This window comes from Desmodus rotundus, chromosome 11 (genome assembly GCF_022682495.2).
Source record: "Desmodus rotundus isolate HL8 chromosome 11, HLdesRot8A.1, whole genome shotgun sequence".
In the NCBI taxonomy this organism is placed as follows: domain Eukaryota; kingdom Metazoa; phylum Chordata; class Mammalia; order Chiroptera; family Phyllostomidae; genus Desmodus; species Desmodus rotundus.
The window spans coordinates 101,769,957-101,792,782 of record NC_071397.1 but is presented as its reverse complement, the minus strand read 5'-3'; the positions used below and the strand labels follow the sequence as shown (position 1 = coordinate 101,792,782).

Here is a 22,826-nt window from a genome sequence, read left to right as displayed (position 1 = left end):
TTTCCCTTGCCTGGGGAAATATATCAGAAAAATATTACTAAGAGCAATTTCAGAGAATTCACTGCCCATGTTGTCTTCTAGGAATTTTTTAAACTTTTAAAGTTACTGGTCAAATGGTTTATTTATCCACACCAAAACAAACAAAAACTCAGGCCTTTAATAACAAAGACATTGCTTTAAAAAGAGTACTGCGTACTCATCTTCTAGGAACTTTGTGGTACGGCTCTTACATTTCAGTCTTGAATCCATTTTGAGTTTATTCTTGTATTCTTGTATATGGTGTGGGAAGGTGGTATAACTTCCTTTGTGTGTGTGTGTGTGTGTGTGTGTCTGCCTAGTTTTCCCAACAGCACTTACTGAATAGACTGTCTCTCCCCCAGGGCCTATTCTTGCCTCCTTTGTCATAGATTAGTTGACCGTGCGGGTGTGGGTTTATTCTGGGCTCCCTGGTCTGTTCCATTGACCTGAGCCTGTTTTCATGCCAGTCCCAGGCCGTTTCGCTTACTGGAGCCTTGTAGAGTCATTTGTCATTGGGTAGCGTGATTCCTCCAACTCTGTCCTCTCTCGGGATCGTGGTGGCTATTTGGGATCTTTCGTGGTCCCATAGAAATCTTGGAATTATGGGCTCTAGTTCTGTGAAATGCGTCATTGGGATCAGGATGGGAGTTGCATCGAATCTGTAGGTTGCTTTGGGCGTGCGGACATGGCAACGGCGTCCATTCTTCCTAATCCGTGAGCACAGAGGGTGCGTCCCTTTATCTGTGCCTTCTGCCGTTTCCTTCTTCCGTGTCTCGTAACTGTCCAAGTACGGCTCTTTTACCTCCTTGGTTAAATTCATGCCTAGGTATTTTAATTTTTGATGCAATTGCAAATGGGAATGTTTTCTTAATTTCTGTTTCTTATTGTTTGTTATCGGTGTATAAAAATACAACCAACGTCTGAATATTACTTTTGTGTCCTGCTACTTTACTGAATTCATCAATCAGTTCTAATACTTTTTGGTGGAATCTTTAGGGTTCTCTCTATGTAGTGGTACATCTAAATTTTCTTGAAACGCAGTCTGCTGGTTACTAGCAGTGCAACGATAATGAATTGTTAACGTCCGCAGTAGAACCGCTACCGCCAAGCCCTTGGCCGAGTACTACCCTCACACCGGTCTCTTCGGCCTCCTCGGCCCAGAAGGCCAGCGCACCGCAGGGAAGTAAACAGCCAGCCTTCTCTGCCGGACGTGGCCTCCCCTTCTGTACAGAATGTAGTGGTTGTATACGTGGCTTGTTGCAACCTGAGTTTTATAATAATTTTACTCAAAAAAAAAAAAAGGACTGACCCAGAAAACAGAGCACAACTATATACAGTTTACTGAGCTGCATAAACAGACCCTTCCGCGGAGATGGCCAAGGCCAGGGCCCTGAGCTGGCTGTCTAACCTGGCGTCTTCCTGTTCCTCACGGCTCATGACCTTGTACAGACTATGTTCCACACCGGGGTGACCACTTCCTCCTGCCTGCGCTTTCCCACGAAATACTGAAGGTGACGTGCAGAGGGTTTTGTGGCTTTCTGAAGGCACTTGAGTCAAGTTTGGATTTTTTTTCCTAACTCAAGGACATTTTTTTCATTGCTTTTCGAGAGAGAGGAAGGGAGAGAGAGAAAAGAGATGTGAGAGAGAAGCATCGATTGGTTGCTTCCTGTACGTGCCCAGGCCGGGGATCAAACACACAGCCTTTTGGGGGCAGGTTGACGCTCCAACCAACTGAGCCTCACTGGCCAGGGCGGTCAAGTTCGGACTTTCAACGCTGTCCGAACTGATGAGAGTCTCATCAGTCACATTTCTCACTTGTCACACTGCTGTGCCTGTCTCTGTGTGGACCCTTGCAGTTCCTGGATCGGTGGCTCTGTACAAAGATGGCCTGGGGCCCCTGGAGCCAGTTCAGTCAGTCAGCCCGAGGCCAGTCCCAGCCGAGATCCCGGCTGAGCGTTCGGGGTCGGGCCCCTGGGCTCCAGCCCTGCCTCATCCTGGTGGCGACTTCAAGTCATTCACTCTCGCCTTCACGGCCCGTCTGAAGCGACTATTGACCTCCCTCGCTCCCTTCCACCTGAAAATCTCACTCTTCCCAATCGGTGGAGGGACTCCGACTCCCAGAGAGAGGCGGTGAACTGGACCGATGAAGAGGTGACAGACTTTTTCTGGGTTCCTCTGCATGTGGACATTGCTCTGAGCTCTAGACCCTCATATAAACTGTTTAATAATGAAGGTGCCTGGGGACGACAGTCTACTTCCGTGATGTCAGGCTGTGAGATGTTTCCAGATGTGGAAACAAACAAAAACAGCACTAAACTCATTTGCTAATCAGCGTGTTATTATTTAAAACAGAAATTGGCTTTTTTCTCTGGAAATCCAATTTGTTTATCTCACAGTAAACAAAATAATCGGGGAATGAGCAACCTTGCCTTACTGCTTCCGTCTTGGCACTAAGGGGCTGCACCTGCTGACAGCAGGGACTGCAGGCAAAGCCACTGAGGAGGACAGTCCCAGGGATGCTGCTGAGACCCTGCCCCCATCACAGCCACACCAAACACAACCCGGGTATGCTTCTGACTTTTTAATGCAAAGACAAAAGAAGACATAAACTGTAGCAGTTCTTCGAAGTGTAACTTCATCATTTGTATCTTTTTAAACTCTTCCCCCAGCTGTGCCCTGAAGAGTTGCTTCTGCTGGTAGCAGCAGAAGTCGCCTTTCAGAGCCCGGCATTGCCCAGTGCAGGGTTGCCGCGGCAATGCCATGTTGGTTGGGGAGACAGTGAGGGTCAGTGTACAAGCAGCGGGTACACGGGGGGACTTTTTAAAGCATGGGCTCCATCTTGATTTGTTAGTATAAAGTCATTCCTCTCTGTGGAAAAACTAGGGTTCCCATGGAGCTTTCCCTGGTGGTTCTCGGCATCTTAATAAGACTGTCATATATTAAGGTAATCAAAGTTTTGTTTTTATACAGTCTATTACGCAGATATTTTACTCATCAGAAAGTCCTGCTTGTCAAGCCTCCTGAGGAATTAACATGGGCATCCTGTAATTATCTGTGTGGTTCCTATTTCGGTTTTACTCTTCCATTTCTCTGCCGTATTTAAAACACTCTTGCAGCCCTCAGTGGTCAGGACAGTAGGGCTGGTGAGAAGAGTGAGGAGCCCTGGGCGGCCGCTCAGTCAGTGCAGCGTTGCCCTGCCCACCAGAAGGTTGCAGGTTCAGACCCAGTCAAGGTAGATACAAGAGGCAACTGATCGATGTCTTTCTGTCACATCGTTTCTCTCTCTCTCTCCTTTCCTCTCTCTCTCTAAAAGCAACAGAAAATGCCCTCGGTGAGGGTAAAACAAAGAGGGTGAGGAGCCTATTCTCTGACCCGTGATGGTGCCTGAGCTGGTTCCTTGGACTGGACGAGTGGGGTTTTATTTCGACTTTTTTGGACCTGAACATCTCTTGCCCTTAAACTCTTTGTTAACTTTTTTGCTTTTTTGTTTAATTTTATTTCACAGTTGGCCAAATCCCAGCCTACCCCACTGCCCAGCTGTTGGTTCCGGCGTCACCCTCGCAGGCTCTCAGAGCGAATGGTCCACAGCAGTGACCATGGGGGACCTTAGGCAGGAATTAGAGCAGGACCCTCAGCAGCCGCGACTGTGGACAGGATGAGACCTGCGCCTTGTCCTTCCTGCTCCCCTGGGTCCTGATCTTGTGGAGCACTTACTCTTAAATAAAGCCATCTTGTCCAGATTCCCAAGTGCCCACAGAACCAGCGACTGGTACTTGTGGGGAGTGGCCCATCTGAAGTGGCTCAGCCACATTTAGCCCATTAGAGGCAGAGAGAAACCTTCTGCAGAACCAGGTTCTTGGGCAGAGAGTGGACAAGTGCAGCCGGTCCTGTGACCTCATTTCCCATCGGCTCGCACCCGTGATCAGCTCTCACCCGTGGCAGCAGACATGTTCACCGAGGCGCATCCAGGGCGATTTAATGAGCAGAGCAGACCCTGGAAGTCACGGCCGCTGCTTCTGCGCGCCTTCCTGAGTCCGGGTCAGCGTGCTGCCGAGCCTGGTCCGGGTGTCAGGATGGCGGATGTGCCGGTGGCTCTGCGCCGGGGTCCCCGGAAGGACCCACCAGCCTGTCTGCAGGGAGGCGGCCCCTGTTCCTGGAGTCTGTGGTTCAGGTGTCCAGTGATTCTTTCCTTACATCGGCCACACGCGCAGAAGAGCACCCGCTCTGCACCTGCTGGTGTGCAGCTCGCGTCACTGGTAACAAAGAGCCGCACCTGCAGGCAGTGCAGTCACAGGTGATGGGGTGCCGGGGTGACAGGGTGTTTCCTCCCGGGAGGGGATCTGTAAGGGGGGTCTGCTCCTGTCTGCCCCCTGCAGGGGCTACAAAGGCTGCTTGGAGTCTCTCCCGTCCACGTGGGAAGAACTCCTGAGTTTGTTTCCAGCAATGCCGTGGGTTAGGTGTGGCGTGTCTTCTTGCTAGACACAATTAAAAGTACTGGATAAAATAGCCTTTTCAGGATATTTCCATGCACGAGTGAGTTGGGATGTCGGCAGGAAGTGCTGAGAGGCCAAGGAGAAGACAGTGGGGCCGACTGTGTCCTGGAACGCAGGTGACAAAGCTGGAGAGCTTGGGGTCAGTGAGCTCGCAACCTCACAGGGCACGGGTAACAGGTCCCCGCTGGCCCCAGGTGGGCTGCTCACCTACCTGTGTAGGAGGAGACTGCAGGAGGTGCACCTGTGCCTGGGCCCCTCCAAGTCCCCATCATCTTCCCAGAAAGTGACATCCTACACGGGAGTCAGTGATTGCTGGGACGACCTCTCCCTCTTCTTCAGAGCTAAATACGACACGTCCAGTTTTTATTTTCTATGACTTTATCACTGATATTTCCCAACTTTTAATTTGCACTTACTTTTCATAAAGTCTCCTTTTCGTGACATGAGAGCAGACCACCCAGAACAGAGGTGTGTGTGGCCCGAGGGGACTTGGGTACAGACAGGAGCGCACACCTGTGCTTCGCTCCCTCTGGCCGAGGTTCGTCCCGTCCTGGCCACCCACCAGCCTCTCACGCAGCTGCTGTTGCGCCTGCCCGGCAGCCCTACCATCAGTCAGAACTTCAAACACATTCGACCAGCATTGAAAAGTTCATCGTCACAAATTACTTTGTCACATATACATGCCATTGAAGCAATCCATTCCTCCAGTTTCCACCTCTCACATTAGAGCGTTTTTGAAATCCCTGCTTGTGAAGCAAGCCCGACCGTGGTCCCAGCCTCTCCCCCGAGTTCCCCGTTATTTCTAAAGAAACCCCACTGACAGGAGCTGTGCTAGAAACCAGATGCTGAGCGCTCTCTGCAGAGGCCTCAGGAGCAGAGTGTATTTTCTTAAGAGTATGGCATCAAAATCCACAGAGTTCTAGATGCAATGCCCTGCCCCTGGAGCAGAAAAGCCATCTCTTTCAGAACGAGGCACGGTGGCATTTCGTTTCCAGCCGCCCTTTCGTGCCGCTGTTGTGGGGAGGTCCAGAGAGCAGGACGGCCATCAGAGGCAGGCAGGCGCCAGCGTGCTGGGCTCGCCCCGCCCGCCTCCTTCCGGGAGCTTTCTAGGCACACAGACCCCTGTGGTCAGCACGGATTCCAGAGCTTTTTTCTTTTTCTTTTTTTTTTTTAAGTTCTTGGGAAAAGAAGAACAAAGTATCCACAGGCGAGTTCAAGTCTAAATGTCAGTGTGAGTGCAGAACTAAAAAATCTCAGCTGTGACGCTCTTGGGGTTTTTTCTATGGATAGCTGAGATTCTTTGCTGTTAAAGACCGTATTGATCTGAATGAAAAACGGGCCCTGACTGGCGTGGCTCAGTTGGTTGAGCTTCGTCCCGTAGAGTGAAAGGTTGCTGGTTCGATTCCCGGTCAGGGCACGTGCCTGGGTCGTGAGCTAGGTGCAGGAGACAACCAGTTGATGTTTCTCTCCCTCTCCTTTTCCCTCCCTTCCCCTCTCTCCAAAAATAAATAAATAAAATCTTTAAAAAATATATAAAATAAATGAGAAATCAACTACATTGCAATATTACCCAGGAAAAGTCCTGGATGATGCTGTTTTTGGAGATGAAATTCAGTGTGTGCTTTGGGTGCGTTTACTCTACATACTGACAGCGAGAATCTACATAAAACTGGAAATGTTAAGAGATTCGTGTCTAAGCCTGTGATTTGAAATGTTCAGCAATGGCTCCAGAAGGTGAAATTCTGTCATGGAGCTGGGGTGATGGGTGGAGCAGGGGAGCGAGGTGTGGGGGTGCTGACCCTGATGTTCTTAGAAAGGCGTCCCTAGGCATAGCCGCGCAGGGGTACCTGGGGCTGTAGGGCGTGACACTGGGTGCTGGGTGCTGGGCACAGCAGGCTCCCGCTATAGGAATGCGCCAGCCAGAGCTGGACAGACCTGTCTAATGATGACAGGTTCGCAGAGGTGGGGGGCCCTCTGGTGTCCCAGCAGGTCGAGTGACCTCAGTACCCCAGTTCTGGGTCTCCAGACCTCCAAAAAGAGCAGCCAAAGGACATGGCATGGGAATGACATGGGAATGATCAGGGAACACACACGTGCCGTGAAACGTGCCCAGGGAAGACACCGGCAGGTGAAGAGCCCGTGCCCCAGGTCACCTGCCTCCTTGACCTTGCTGCTGACACCACACTCTCTCCCACCCATGCCTTTCGGGGGTGAGTTTTACCCTTACTCAGCAGTGTGACTGTGAGCACGCTCACGTGGCCAGAGCAAAGCCGCAGGGAGGTGTGAGGGTGACTTTCTGCCTTTTTCATAACGTGGGTGTTGCGTTACCACGGCTGCATGATTGAAGCTGTTTCAGGAGGGGGCCGGGGCTGGGGAGGACTCAGTGCAGGGCTGCGGGTGGCGGGCGGCCTTGGGCGCCCTGCGGGGGAGTGCCGTAATAATAGGCAAGGGGCATTTTGTTCTGCTTTGACTGACAAATCTTCCCTTTCTTTCTTCCACGGGTGACTCAGTGGGAGGAAAGAGGGCATGCGGGCATCTAGGGGACTTGGAGAGTGTTTCCAACGGCAGCCTTCAGCCTTGTGTTCTAAGTGGGAAGTCCAGTCTACAGCAGCCACACCGGGGACAGTTCTCCTGCGGAAAACAAGGTGACACAGTGCACCCCAAGGTCCCCCTTCCCGTCTCTCCCTGTTACAGATGGAGAGATTTCCCTCCAAAAGCTGCCCAGTCTCCTGTGACTAAAGGGTCCCGTGGTCCCAGAAAGCCACAGGTAGGAGTGGAGGGTCCTCCAAGGCGACCTCCGCCCCAACTTTGACCTGAATAGGGCACCCAGAGCAACCGTCTCCTGCACTCATTTCGCCTCCTGGACTCCTTGAATGGAATCCACCGGGGCCATGTTCTTTGTTCTCACAAAGAGAAGACCATTGTCTTACAAAAATGCTAAGTAATCCTGGAAGATGAGGACCTCAGAGTATTCTTTCTAATTACCGGAATTTTAAAACAGCAAAGGGAGCTGCTGAGGCCCCTGACCCGCCGAACCGATGCCGTGATACGGTCACGTCGAGGTAAAACTGTAACACCTCTCACTTGGGAAGCTGGAGCTGGCACAGCTTTAGAGACGCTGTCGCTAAATCACCGCGGGTACGGCTGCGTTTGAAACAGTGTCTCTTAGACCCGAATACAGGGAGGCCCCGCCCTCGATCCGAGGCCCGGCCCTGACTCTCCTGGCTGTGTGACCTGCGTTGGCATGAAATGTCACCTTGTGGGGGTTTGAAGGAGTAAAAGAAATGACGTGTGAAGAGTCCCGAGTGCCCAGAGCACAATGCGCGGTTGCGGGGAGCTGGTCTTAGACACTTCAGGGCTTTTCTGCCGGCAGCCCGGGGCCAAAGGTCGGGCGGGCGGGAAGGTCGAAGGGAAATGTCAGAGATTCGCAGACATGGACACAAGGAGCCGTGAGGCTGTGGCGTCAGGCAGACACTGTGTGTCTGTCTGTCTGTCCGGCATTCTGACTTCCGGCCGGGGACAGGGCAGGCAGCCACCCCGTCACAAGTGAAGCAATGCCTCTGCGGGGCAGGAAGTTCCGCGCGAGATGCCCAGTGATTTCTGTCAGCGTTTGCACGTACAGAGCGGGCTTTTTCCTGCTGGGCTTGCTGCTGGGCGGCCGAGATCCCTGCTTCTGTCCGGCACATGCTCTCTGGGACGGCAGACAGTGAAGCGTCCTTTGTAGTCGCGGTGGCAGGAACGTCAGGGACAGTGTGACTGAGAAGGAGAAGCGGGCCCACGTGTCACAGGCTGCTTCCGCGTGCCCACCCCACGACGGCCCCTCTGAGCGGCAGTGCCGGCAGGAGAACAAGTTCTCAGGGTCCCCTCGTTCCTTAGTTTCCAGGTCCGCCCCGTCCAAACTGGTGCCCAAAGTGTTCAGAATCAGGGCGCATCGCATGGGGAGCCCCTTCTGTCCCCTTGCGGTGCTGGTGAGACCCCGCACAGAAATCCGCGGGGCCGAGCAGGGGGTCCCTGCTGGCAGATGCCATCGTTGGCACAAACCTAAGCCGACCAAAGTCGCAACCTCGGTGTGGGACAAAGTCGTGACGCGTTCCGAGGACGCTGCAGATGTGTGTGTTCACCGAGCGTCACTGTGTCTTGCAGGAGGAAGGCATTGTCAAGGAGATCGACATCAGCCACCATGTGAAGGAGGGATTTGAAAAGGCCGATCCGTCCCAGTTTGAGCTGCTGAAGGTCTTAGGACAAGGGTCCTATGGGAAGGTAAGTTCATCCTCACTTCCTTCTGAGTGAGTCTTGTTGCACTGTGGCTGGTCCCGCACCTCAGGGCTGGGCACTCGGAGGTCTGGTGACGGGGATGTGGTGGAGACACCCCTGAGCATGTGGACATGTGGCCCCACAGCTGAGGGAACGAAATTCATAGCGGTCCTCACCCTGCAGGTACCGCCCGCACCCGGAGCTGAGCCCTCACTTTGCTCGGCCAGGATCCTGTCCCCCACCAGAGCTGTGCGAAGCGGGAACTGTACCCCTGAGAACCTCACGCACACATCCCCCCTCTAATGCCCCCCGCCCCGCCCTGGACGTTTCCTTTGTCCCTGTGGGGAGCCGGTTATTGAACCTGAGCCTGCACATCTTTGAAAGAGCATTCTCAGCAGGCATTTTGTTTAAAGAAAGGAAAAAGAAGAGAACAAGATGGAAAGGAAAGGGGGGTGCCCTCCAGGGGGCGGCTCAAGGTTGGGACGGCTGGGACCAGTACGGGCTCCCTCCTCACCCTCGTGCCACCGCACAGCTAACCTGCCTCTTCTAACCCAGTGTCTCCGTCTACAAAACCGGGGCGACATTAGCTACTTTGTGTCCTTTTCCTGAGACTTCATGACCACGGGAATCCCTGTGGCAGTTGCCACAGATGCGTCTGTGCCTGGAGCTGTCCGTCCCCTTTCAGCTTTACGGGGCAGTAGGTGAAATCCCCTCCGGCAGGAAGCGGGGGAGTTTTCCAGCCCCAGGGGCGCGCCAGTCCCCGGGGCGGTGCTCACTCTGCAGGGCCGAGCAAGAGGAGCCCTGAAGCCATCCATACTCCCTGCAGTGTGAGCCGAGCCGTCCTGGCTCTGTAAGTGATGTTCTGTAGGCCACGGGGACAGTCCCTGCGCCTGCCCATCCCCACAGGACTCTGTCCCACAGGGGATCTGGCCCCAGTGGGGATGGAGTGGCGGTCTGGTCATTTCTCACAGAGCACGGGTGTTCGACTTGTGTACCTCTTGGCGTTGAACCAGGTAGCTTTCTTCCCCCTTTTTCTTTCCCACACTCTGTGGTGGGAAGGAACGTGTCCATGCTGACGTATGCACAAACACGCTAGTTGGAGCTACGGGAGTCATTAAAAACGGCCACCGTGCACGGCGCAGGAGGTGTTTGTGGACGCGGCGGCTTCCGTCCCACCGTGAGGAGGGCCAGTGCGGAGAGCACAGGGACAGAGCCCGCTGGCGTGGTGGCGAAGGCCCGCCACCCATCAGAAAGTGGAGTGGCGGGGGCGTGATTCTCTCTCCAAGGACCACGACCTGCAAATAGAGACAAGCAGGTGTCTCTCCGCCTTCAGAGACGTTGCCCTCGTGTTGTTTTTTAAGAACAAATTTGACCTTCGTCAGCACGTGGTGAGCGAGTCCCTTTGTCCACAGTGAGGGACAAGGCCCTGGGAGTGTTGCCCGGGTGACAGCTGATGAGTCATCGCCGAGGGACTCTCATCTCGTTGTGATGCCACCCACAGGCCCAGGTGCTGGCAACGCAGAGGCCGCCCTGCTCTCTGAGCTCGGTGGAGACACAGACTGAGGCTCAGCGTTCCTTCTGAAAGTCGGCTGAACAAACCAACTGGAAAACGCCCTCCTCCAAGGCAGGAGGGCTGAAAATGAAAGGAGAAAAGGCCTTTTCCGATTCCCTCCACTTTTCAAATTTTGAATTTCAGTTTTGCTTTAAAAGAGAGGCGTCCTTTGAGAACAACAGGAGGCATAAAGGTGTTGGGCAGAATCCTCCTGGAACGGTGATCTTGGGAAGGCTCCGTCCTTACTTCTTCCTCCCTCCATTACTACCCGAGAAACAAAAAAGTGGCCGCCCGCAGGAATAAGAGGCGGGGCAACACCGCCAGCCCCTCGACCTCCAGGAACAGCCCAATTCACCGTGTGGGGTCAGCCGGGTTGCTGCCACTGCTGATGCTGGGGGGAGGGGGACTCGGGACGCCCGTGGATGAGGGTGCCAACTGGATGGGACGGGGCTCCGGGAAGAAGAGGTATTTTTCTGGATGTCTTCCCTCGGAAGGTCCCTGGGGAGAGCTCTGAGCCAGCGTTGTGCACTGGGGGGATGCGTGTCAGAATGTGTGTCCCCCGGGTCGTTTGCTGTGTTTTACAAAAGCAAAACCAAGGACGAGAGAGGGAGAAGCCGCACTGTCCTAACGCCCCATGTCGCTTCACACTTGTCTACACACGGTGATAGGTGCCCTGCGGCAGGAGCACCCTCTCTGCTGCCCAGGTGGCTGGAGGGCACACTGGCCGTCTCCCGCAGGTGGGAAGCACTCGTGACACCCACCTCCACCTTGCACCTCTGCTCCGAAGAGCACAGAGCTGGTGTGCATTGGACCCAGCGTCCCCAGAGTCATCATCGCCTGTCACCAGCCCCTCCATTCCTTCCTTCGTCCATTCAGTGACTGTAGATGCCAGAGACGCAGAAATGAACGAGAGAGAGTGTGCCACTGAGACCTTTACGCTGTGGCTGCTCCTGACCCAGACTACTCCCAGGAACCGTGGGAGTGACTGTCACCTCGCCTCGGCTGCGTGAGTCCTTTGCTAACTAATCGTCCCCTGAACCTCCGTTCTCTGTGTGGCCATAAGCTTGTCCCTGCATCTAGAGCGACACTAAACCCAGAGGAGCGAGTCCTGGTGTGGGGACAGCTGAGCCGGGCAGCCCCAGGGCGTCCCCCTGTGGGACCACACACTCATGGGTGGTCTCATCGGGGAGGTCAGCCCTGCAAAGCACACGGAGCACTGGACAGTGTGCTGGGCACAATGAAGCCGGTCTCGGTCCTTCAGAATCTGTCTAACCCGTCATGACCTAGGGTGGTCCGGGCAGAGGTGGCGGTGGCAGAGACGCCAGGGTTCAATTCCAGCCTCAGCAAAGCGCTTCAGGAAGCAGGGCAGTTGGTACACTGCCGACCCATGACCCTGAGGGACAGGCCGTCCCCTCCTCCCCTCGATCCCTCAGGGGTGGGCACCTGCCAGTTGGGTGGGAGCATCTCCCCTAAATGTCCTGGGCTGTGATGTGCAGATTTCGGTGCTCACGTTCTGAGAAGGAATCAGACCATAATCCCAAAGTGTCTCTCTTTCCTGTCACTCACTTATGGGTGGCAATGTCAGAATAGGTCTGTCCACGTCTTCCTTTGGGGTCATTGTCACCTAATGTCCAGTCGGCTCCTGTGTCGGGAATGGTCTGTGGATGGTCCGGATCAGAGGGATTGCGGAGCACTCTGCCCGGAGTCGGGCTGCATCTCTGCTGATTCTGGTGACACGTGGGGGTTGGGGGCAATTTAGAATGACACCCCGTCTGCCCTGAACACGTCCTCACGGAGCCGCAGGCTGGGCTGCTGAAGTGGCAGTTCTAAAAATGAAATGCAGGGCACGGAAGCAGCCAACGGCATGAAATAAATATTCAAGCTTCCGCAACTGGGTTTGGTGAAGTTGTCAGAGTGGCCCGGGCTCTTGTTCTGTGACATTATAATGCATTCCTGCTCCCTCAGGGGACAGAGGAGGAGAGAGAAATGCAGATCAGGGCTGGATGTGACTCCCTGTGGCCAAGAAAGCCGGTCTCCTGGGCTGAGTTCATTTTGAAATTGGGTTCTGCTGTGTCTTGTGTTTCTCTCCCATGCTGCTGATCCCCGTGGGGTCCCCTGCTTGCCCCGGGGTGGCCCCCGCTGCAGGGCCGGCAGCTCAGGGGCCTGGCAGCCATCGGGTGGATTTTTCCCTGTTCATTCCAAAAATGAAAGTAGAACTCTAAGAACAGATAAGAAAATGGCCAACACCACCAATTGCTGCCTTTCTAAAGCCTGGAATAGAGTAGAGCGAAGCAGGTTTGTGTGCAACTGTTTATGCAAAATCTGACATCTTTTAAACTAAATCCTAATTGGGCTGCTCGCACAAACATGGTTTTCCATTTGGAGCCAGTGGAATGGGGTTCTCCGTTCCCCTCCCAGCCACGTGTGTGAGCCTGTGGGCCCCCCCCAACACACACACCGCAGGGCCCCAGGGAAGAGGCAGAGAAGTATGTGGACTGCACAGGGAGGGGCTCTTCCCGGGGTACCCCAGAGGCCACGTTGGACACACAACCCTCCTGAACGGCGCTCACTGTCCCCCCAGTGTCCCTGGTTTTGAAGCAGGGGGGTCGCTGTCGTTCAGAAACCAATCTATCGTGGAAGCTGAAGCTACTCAAAGGTAAAATCTGGGGGAAGAAAGCACAGAGTAAGAGAAATCAGTTTCTCTTGAGAGTCAGAGCCTGTCGTGGGGTTAGGGCTGGGGTTAGCCAGATGTCACTTCGGGTGGCTTTACGGTGGGACTCAAAGGGACCTTCACAGTAGACTAAGCGCTCTCCCTTGAAACTTGTCTGTCTGTTTTTTAAAAAAGGAGGGTTTGGGTGGAGGGGGCAAAGGGAGAGGCAGTGGGACAACTGTACTAGCAAAAACAATAAAATACACAGAATGAAAGAAAAATAACTAAAAAGCAAAGGAGGGTGGCGTCACTTCTGACATAGAGGTTGAACAGAAAGGTAATGGCCCCGGAGACAAACCACGACTCCTCCTGCAGATACACAATGAGGAGCCGCTTCCCCGCAGCTGGGACGTCGGAGAAAATCCCACGTTTTCCTGCAGCGTGTTTGCGTCGTTGGGAGTTTTGTGGACCCCCTGTGTGCCCCCTCATCCAGTGAGACAAGGGCAAAGCGAGACGTCCCGTCGGTTTCAGATGCCCTGTGTTCCCCTGCAGGTGTTCCTGGTGCGGAAGGTCGCGGGCCCTGACGCAGGACAGCTGTACGCCATGAAAGTTCTGAAGAAAGCCACCTTGAAAGGTGAGAGCTGCGGGAGGGGCGGGGCTGCGGTTTATGCTCTGCCAGGTGTCCGCTGCGCTGCGTGGCGCTGCGTGGCGCTGCGCGCGGTGTTGGCAGATCCCCTCACGGAGTGGATCTGACGCGCTCCTCTCTCATTGATAATAAACAGTGTAAACATTTCCCCGAGCAGTTCGCATCTCCCTGCACACAGCCCACAATTTCCAGAGAGAAATGCCATGTTGCATAAATACCGTCCTTCCACATATGTTCCGCTCCTGCGCACCACTTGGCAGAAGGAGCAGCGAGTGTGTGTATGGGGTGGGGGCGAGGGGAAGAGCAGGTTGTCACGGTGGGTGCGGATGGCAGAGCAGGCAGAGCCGCCGAGTCCCTTGGCCTGCATCGCTCTGTTTGAAGAAGGGCGTGCTTTGGGCTGTCGTGTTTCCTGCACTGTCCCAGTGCCTCCGACCTGTAGACTCGGCTGACACCTGGTGGAGCCCTCGGGCGCCCGCCCCCCAGCAAAGCCCCAGCTCTAAATGCTCCAGGTCGAAATACAGCTGTCCCCTGAGATCTGTCTGGCGAAGGGCACGTGGGACCTGAGCCCCTGCTGCGTCGCGTGGGCCCCGAGCACGGCCTCTTCCCCGCGGGTGGAAGAGGGATGTCCGTGCTCTAAACAGCAGAGGTGGTCACTCGTGCCGTGCGGCCCGGGGCAGTGGGACTTGGGCGGGTTATCACATGTCTCTGTCCCCAGGGAGGAGGGCATGGCGCCACCTGGGCCGCTCAGGGTCACTCTCAGGAGCAGAGTAGGCTGTGGGGGGGCTGTCTTTGTAGGAGCAAAAGGGTGCGGTGGTCCCCTTGGCTGTTTGGAGGATCCTGGGCAGGCAGGGAGCTGCACCCCGGGAGGGGTGGACCAAATGGGGCAGCCCACCCAGCCAGTAGGGGGACCAGTCGGTGGGGGAGCCAGTCCACCTGGGTGAGGGAGGATTTCTGTGAGGGGGGGCGCACGCTAGGCCTCTGGGGCCTGAAACCTGAGGATGTCAACGCAACAGTGGGCACCAGTATTAGATCCCCGGGCCTCCCAGACCACCGGCCCAGGCCGTGTCGCTCCCTCTGCTGGAGCCGCTTGCTGTCTAGCTGGTAGACGGGATGCATAGTTTGATCTGCATGTAACCGACAATACAGGACAATGAATTCATAGACTGGATATACAGCAACTAAACCACATGAGGTCACACAAGAAGGATTAGGAGGTGGGGACTCCCATATGGAGGGTGCCAAAGAGAAGACAGGAGCCAGGGCGCCGCCACAGCCCGGCCAAGGGGGCCCCTCTGTCCAGGCAGGGGCTGCATCAGAATCGCCTGCCTGTGTTCTGGAGGGAAAATGGTCCAAACAGGTTCCTGGGCCCAGTCCCAGCCTGCTGAGTCAGAGTGTCTCAGGGGCAGAGCCTGGAGCCTGACTTTGGTGACCCGTGGTCCCAGGGAGTCTCGTGGGCACGAAGCTCGGGGTCCCGCGGGCCCTACGCTGTGGCAGGTGCGTACATGTTCAGCGCAGCATCTTCCACGGCAGCATCGCGTCCATTCTGTACAGTGGGCGTTGTTGGTTGTAGCTCCGATTGTATCTGCGGAACTCTGTCCGTGGCACTTGGCCAAATAGTCCAAGGTCAGCACCAAGGTCAGAATTGTCTTGTTTTTGTAATTTCCTATACAGCACTACAGCGTGTGGGAAGCCAAGATGTATAGGAAAGTACATGGGAACAAAAAGGGTTTTGTCTTCCTACTCCCAAGTTCACTGGACAGGAGCTCCTTAGAAATGGGAGGTTGAATTAGGCCTGTGTTAGCTCGGGAGCGTGTGGGCGTCTGCAACGGTGAAGGGCCACTCGGGGGCTGGCTCGAAGGTGAAACATGCAGCTGCCGGGTGGCCCGTCGTGACATTTGTCCACACAAAGGTTAGTGCAGCGCTGTGAGCAGCCGCACCGGCTGACTCGTGGCCAGAAGCGGGAAGCACCCGACTGGCCTTCAGCGGGTGGACAAGCCAGACCGTGGAGCATGCTCGGCCGTGAAGAAGTGACGTGCTGGCTCCTGCTGCGACCAGGGTGCATCTCACAAACGTCACACAGAAGCAGAGGACGCCAGTCACAGAGTCCCCCTGCAGCAAGTCCGGAAGAGGCAGATCCACAGACAGAGAGCAGATTCGTAGATTCATGGTTGCCAGCGGCTTTGGGGGCAGGGCGGGGCTTTGGGATGGGGCGGGGCCAGGAGCAGGGGAGGGAATGACTGACTGTGGCCATGGGGTTTGGATGATGGAGCTGCTTTAAAACTGACCATGGGGACAGCTGGAAAACTCTGTGACTGTTCTAAAAACCACTGAATCGTGCACTTTCAGTAAATGCATTGAATAACGTACAAGTTGTATCTCGGTAAAGCTATCATTTTAAAAACCAACTGCTGCTAGCCCTGGCTGGTGTGGCTCAGTGCATTGAGTGCCAGCCTGAGAAGCAAAAGGTCGCAGGTTCGATTCCCAGTCATGGCACATGCCTGGGTTTCGGGCCAGGTCCCCAGTAGGGGGCGTGTGAGAGGCAGCCACACATTGACGTTTCTCTCCCCCTTTCTCCCTCTCTTCACCTCTCTAAAAATAAACAGCTACTATAGAACATGGGGTGGGGGTGTTTCTGAAACCCTCTGTCTCATCCCCCCCACGGCACTGAACAGGCAGGTCCTGAGACAAGGACGGGTGGAAACGGGAAGGTGTGACGTTCATCCTCACGGTCGGTCACTTTGCTCCTAGAGATGACGCACTGTTACAGTCTGTCAGCAGATGCCATAGTAACCTTGCCAGCGTAGGCACCGTGACCGTGAATTGTTCCTTTTGTCCACAAATCACAGCGGTTCCTTCTCTCCCTCACACACAACCTCCCCACCCCACCCTGAAAGTGAATCCGGGGCTGTGCTCACTGCTGCGGGGAGTGAAATCAAGGCGAGGAGCTGGGATTTGTTCTTGGTTCGGCCTGTGGCTAAGCCTGCAGTCCATCCACGTTAATTAACCCCGACCTCTCCACTCACATGCAAAGTCCATCTCAGGGAGCTCACCCTCCGCGGACGCTCACTGGCTACGTTTGTTTATCACCCAGTCCGGCCTCCCTGAGACAGTGTCTGGTGGAGCGTCGCCCGGGTGAGGCAGGAGATGAAGTGTGTGCCCAGCCCGAGTGTAGCTTGTTAAACACACGAACAGGTGTGTCAGGACAGGGAGAGGCCTGGCGCGTGCAAACGCTGAACAGATGTCGCGCTGGCAGACAGGTGCCGAGTGAAAACGGGCAAACGATGACTGGCTTTTATTTTCCGCTCCGCACTCCATAGTTCAGGTGTCCGACAGAAATAAAGCACGCGGCTTCTTCTAGGGTGCAGTCACCTGTGAACTGTCCCGGCACCGTGTGCCTGGCTGTGTGCCCTCGTTGCATGTCGGGCGAACGAGCCGTGGAAGCGTCCAGTGGCGGGACACATCCCGTTGTCCATGCCGCTCTGGAAGCACAGTTTATGTCATATCACAAAGTATTCTAGCTTTCCGTAACAGCCATCACTAAAGAGTCGTTACTTCTTTTCCAGAAATGCAGTTGGAAGGTACTTTCTTAAGAGAGAATAAAAACAGTCCTTTTCGCAGGGTGGGCCATGTCTCCTGTTCAGGGGTCCGGGGAGGGCTGACTGGCTTCCCCTCCAGGAGGACACCCGGCCATTCCCACGTCACCGCCCCTCCCTGGGAAAGGGGGGCGTGGCTCAAAGAATCCTTTGAACTTGGTTTTGCTCCAACACCTCTGGATCATTAGCCTGAGTTGTTCAAATGTTCCATAAACTCATGAATATTCTGTAGCTCATTTCCCACCTCCTCATCCTCTCCCGTTTGTAAGGCAGGTAGTTCTGGAGAATGTGGGAGAGCAATGTGACCTCAGGACGAAGCCTGGAGGGACAGGCCGCCTCCCAGGAACCGTGCGCAGGGCCTGCACAGCGGGACTGCTGCACGAAGGCAAAGGTGCAGAGTCGGGGTGGGCACAGGGGTCTCTGCTCAGAATGCTGTGTCAGTGCCAGTTAACTCGTCGCCTTTTCTCCTGAGACGCTTCCCTGGAAAACACTGACTTACTCGGAAATAAGCTTCAGTCAGCGCTGAAGTCTGGACACGTTTCATTTCTATGCTGATTCATCTGCGGTGTGATTTGTACCCGGATGATTGCAAGTTCCTAGGGGCTGGGGAGGAGGGAAAGCCCATCCCAACTGTGCTCCTTTCCTGCCCCTGTTGGTATCACCACCTGCCCTTTACAGGTGAGGAAGCTGGGGCAAGAAGCAGTGAAGCCACCCACTCATAGCCTGTGGGTTGGAGGGTGTGGAGCGGGAACCCCGAGCTCCTTCCAGCCACACTGGCCAGTGGTACCAGGGTCTCTGCTCTTCACGGGCTTGTCTGGAAGGGAAAGTAAAACCAAATGCCCCCATCCCCGAAGGTATCTGGTTTCTCAGGCCCTCAGCGAGGTGGCCTCGGGTCAGAGCCACGTGGCTCTGTGTCCGTGTCACCAGGCCACCTGGCAAAAGGCCGCTTGCGTGTGGTTTCCCACTGGCCAGGCCTCCAGCGACTGTGGCTGTTGAGATACTTTGTTAGGACTGAAAGGGCCAACGTTTTAACCCCTACAAGCCCAGAACAGGCCTGTGGTTGAAGAAACAGGGCCAGCAGGGCAAAAAGTCCTGAGCCCGAAGCGCCTTGTGGGCACGGAGGAGCAGGTTCACTGGACTTAGGGCCGTGGGGCTGGGGCGTCAGGGAGACATGGGCCTGGTCCCCGGAAGTGGGGCTTTCAGAAGGTCACTCTGGGTTTACTGAGTATTGTGTCCACCAGGGCAACACCCCAGTGCGCCTCCTTCCCGCGTCCCTGCGAGGGAGCCTGTGCCCTGCACAGCAGGGTGAGTGCTTGGGCGCCCCCTCCTTCATCTGAGCCCCAGGGATGCAGGGACTGAAGGACGAGGGGAGGTCACCGCTGCTTCCAGGGGGGGCAGACAGTCCCGCAGAGCAAAGCGAACCACGAAACCGCCTCACCCGGACCCTCCGCGTTGCAGGTGGGCCACAGGCACAGGGCTGACGTAAGTGCAAACTGTCTTATTTTACACCCAGTACCTGCAGTGTGTTAGTGAAAAGTAGCCTGTGTCTCGGCATAGCCTGGAACATTTTTCTGTTTACATCCATCATGGCCAGCCCACTCGATTCCAGGCTCACCTCGGGGGCCCGGCTGGCTCCATTCACCCAGTCACAGTGGAAGGGGATGGGACCATCCCTCTGGGCTTTTCTACGCATCTCGCTCTTCGGGGTCAAGCCCTCAGATTGCTTAGCTGTCCAGGAGGCAGCCTGACCGCGCTCAGCCTCAGAAAGCAGCGAGTCCACTCTCCTCGCCCCTTGCTTTCTGGGTGGAAGGACCATCTGTGCCGGTCAAGCAGCCGACCCCCGGGGCCAGCCCCGTCACTCCCTCTGTGGCCTGAGTTTCCGAGACCACACAGAGGGGGCACCAGCGAGGCCAGCGTGGGGCTCTGCCCCACTCGCTTTTGGAAAGCTGGCCTCACGCACGTGCCCTCGTATCTAAGGGCACCGCTTGGTATGACGGCTGTCCAGCACCTGTTGTCCCTGCACTGCCCCCAGAAAGCAGGCACGGTCAGTCCCACTGTTCGAGGTCAGCAGTGGTCAGACCGCCCTGGAGAGAGCTCAGCCTTTCCCGTGTCCTGCCGCCCTGGGCCGGGCTCCGCCTGTCTTCGGCCCGTGTGTGCCTGGGACCCAGACCGACAAAGCCCATCTGTGGGGGCGCTGCCGGAACACGCTCATTCTGTGCCGTGTCTGTTCCCTGCCGGGCTGGAGTCTGGGGCTCCTTCTCTACTGTCTTAGACACAGTCAGAGGATTTAGATGGTGTGTTCATTTAGGCTCCTGGCCCTTTTTCTGTTTGTTTCAGATAATCTCTCATTTTTGGTCTGCCCTTCTGTGTTGGGTCGTTTTGGACGGCCAGTCTGTGGTCCTCTGTGGTGCAGTCTGTCCCTCTTCCCGGTGCTTCCCCCACTGCCTGCCTTACACAGAGACTCCAGACGGGCATCTGTCTGCATTACTATTTGTGGGGCTTGATTCTCGTTAACACTGAAGTCTTTAATAGACCTGGGATGTATTTTTTGTGTACAATGCAGGGTGGACATAGATACTTATTTTTCCACCATGACTAGCCAGCCCCTGGGAATCTGAGTGTGAGACCCTGTTCCAGTTTTAGCACCAGGGTTATCACGGCCTTTGGTTTCCGCTGCCGACCAGGCCCGTGGCGAAGCAGGGTCATTACTGTCCACATAGATGTGAACCAGATGACCATGTGTCAGTCCCAGAGGGTTTTAGGTGATCTTGACCAGCGCTGAGGACTGAGCTTTGCACGGAGATGACAAACGGGTAGGAGCCGGGTCCCCTTTCTGACAGCGGCTCTCTCGGTCAAGTCCTGAGGCCGAGGCGTGGGGGTTGGACAGGCGGGTGGAACGGACACTTTTGCCCAGAAGATGACCCAGCTCGAGGTGGCAGAAGACTGGTCACCCACAGCCCCGTCACCTGGACTGCTGTCTAGAGATCAAGGAGCCTGGCCACGTGGACTGGGTGAGGCCGTTGCCCTGAGGAGGCCGCCTCCCCTGGGGCCTGGCTGAGCCCCGTGTCCACCCAGCAGCTTGCTTGTCTGACGGCATTGGAAGGGATGGTCCCGCACCCGACTATCCCTGACACTCCCACCCCTCGCTCCCCGGAGCCTGCCGGCCGGCTGTCCAAGCCGCCTCCTCTGCTGGTGCCTGTGAGAGACACCTTTGTGCCACCAAGGCGTCACCTACTCTCCTCCTCCTGGTCCTCAGCCGGTGCCCTCGGCATGCTACCCAGTGGACGGGTTTCAGCTTTGCATCCATTCTCCCTGCTGAAGCCCTTCTGGGGTGGGTGGTCCCCGGGTGGTGGCCGGTGGAACGTGCACCAGGACGGCCAGCGATGGAGACTCCCCTTGGCTGGCCCCCGTGACCTGCTCCACTGTCCCGTGTCCATCCCCTGAGCTGCAGCGCTAGTGTGGTGGGCGCGAGAGCCATCAGGGAGCCTGCGGCATTTCTCATCCCTGGGAACAAGCCCTTGTGGGAGGGTGTCCTGAGGGAACCACACGGACGCTACAGCTGATGCGCTGTGTGCCCCCGGCCTGCACGCCCACCACAGACAGGCAGGTGGGGCGGCAGGGCCGAGGTTAGGGCTGCAGCGCCAGCGTGGGCCCCATGGGTGTGCACCTGAACAGAGACCACACCCAAGCTCCCAGCGCAAAGCGAGGCGACCATCCTGGTGCCCCGGGGGCGGAGAGGACAGCTTTTCCTTTACCTGCGGTGATGTGTGGGCTGCGGAACAGGGGCTCTCTGACCAGTCGTAAGTGGCATTAAACGTGCCTGAGTTCACAGAGCTGTGTGGATGCCACCCCCAAACCTATTCCCTGAAGGTTTCACCGCCCCGAGCAGAAGCTCTGTCCCCACAAACACCAACCCCTCTCGCCCCCGCCCCCGGCAGCCACCTTCCACTTCCCTGGGTCCCTCCGAGATGTGGAATCCTGCTGCATGCGTCTTCTGTGTTGGGGCTGTTATACTCTGTGCCACGTCCCCAAGTCCCCCCGTATTGCAGCACATGTCAGAGGGTGTTCCCTTGAAGGCTGAGTTGCCCTCCATTGTCTAGATGGACCACACGTCCTTCCCTGTCACCTGTGGCTGGGCCCTTGGGCTGCGTCTGTCTTCCGGCCGTTGTGGGAACGTGCGTGCCCATGCATCTGTTAGAGGCTCCACTTTTAATTCTGTGGGCACACACCTAGGAGTGGAATTTCTGGGTCACACTGGGGCACCGTGTTCAACGTTAAAAAAAAACAAACAGAGTCCTGGCTGGTGTGGCTCAGTGGGTTGAGCGCAGGCAGTGAACCAAAGGGTCGCCTGTTGGATTCCCACTCAGGGCACATGCCTGGTTAGGGGCCAGGTTCCCAGGCGGGGCTGCGAGAGGCAACCACACACTGATGTTTCTCTCCCTCTCATTCTCCCTCCATCCCCCTCTCTCTAAAAATAAATAAATAATCTTTTTATAAAAACAACAGCAAGTGAGCTCACGTTTAATTGGAGTGTGGATGGGAACAAAGTAATTCTTGTAGATATCTAAGAATTGTTGTCCACCACTTGAAATAAAACATATGTATCTTTATATTCTAAAATCCAAGTTATTTCATTAACATACTCTTTCACTGTGAATTTGAAACAGTAAAACTAATTAAAAGTCACTAAGAAAAAGTATGGTTTCAACTAAGAGGTTTATTCTTACTGAAACTCCGTTACCTTTGGGTGCAACAACTTAAACCAGGTCAGTGTATTTATAGTACGCCGTCTCAGAGAACCACTTTAAAGCACAGGGTAAGCATTATTTTAATTTAACATATCCACTTATCTGGAAAGATTGTTCCTAAATAGCCTGAGGAAACTTAGAGAAAGCAGCTCTAATATAAAATATAATGGGCTATGTTTCGCTTTTCTAAGGAACTGCTGACTTGTCCTCCACCGCAGCCGCTCCGTTTTCCGCTCCCACCAGCAGTGGCCAGGGTTCTGGCTTCTCCGCGGCCTGGCCAGGGCTTGTGGCTGGTGTTTTATCGCAGCCGTCCTCAGGGAGGGGCACTGAGCCTCGCGCCCAGGCTGGGGTGGGAGGCCGTAGATGCCCGGCCCAGGGAGGCATAGACACCCGTCTGGGGAGACTTTCTGCCATCGCTCCTGTGGGGCCACATGAGGTCACGTGGACATGGTGCCGGGTGCACTGATTTGCGTGTGGGAATCTTGAAGTTCTTCTCATTCTCAGGTGGTGACCGTTTTTGTTTATTTTTGCCTCAAATTCCATCTGTATTCCCAGATGGCTAAACTTGGGACAATGTCGCCACCAAAAAGAATAGTATTGTAATTGGTTGTAACAAACTAAACTTTTAAAAAATCTGTAGTCCATCTTGATTTATTCTTGGAGAGAGAGAGAGAGAGAAGGAAACTTCCTGGGGATTTCCAGTTCCTTCGGAAATGAGAAAATTGCCCTTTCGTAACCCTTATAACTTAAGCAAGGACGGTAGACGTGAGCCGACAGCATTGAACGAAGGGTTGTTAAGGCCCCCACACGTCACTCAGCGCCAAAGCACCACCTGTAGGTGGCACCCTACTGACGGGGGGGCGTGTGGACCT

General features: G+C 55.3%; 1 protein-coding gene across 3 annotated transcripts in view; it reads left to right on the top strand.

Annotated features, from left to right (window-relative positions):
- RPS6KA2 (ribosomal protein S6 kinase A2) overlaps window positions 1-22,826 on the top strand; it is a 153,148-nt gene that overhangs the window by 99,205 nt on the left and 31,117 nt on the right. For all 3 annotated transcript variants that reach the window (XM_053913948.2, XM_045188969.3, XM_024552244.4), the window contains 2 exons: window positions 8,655-8,771; window positions 13,520-13,601. In XM_053913948.2, the coding sequence (XP_053769923.1) occupies window positions 8,655-8,771; window positions 13,520-13,601 (199 nt within the window). The remainder of the gene's footprint in view (window positions 1-8,654; window positions 8,772-13,519; window positions 13,602-22,826) is intronic.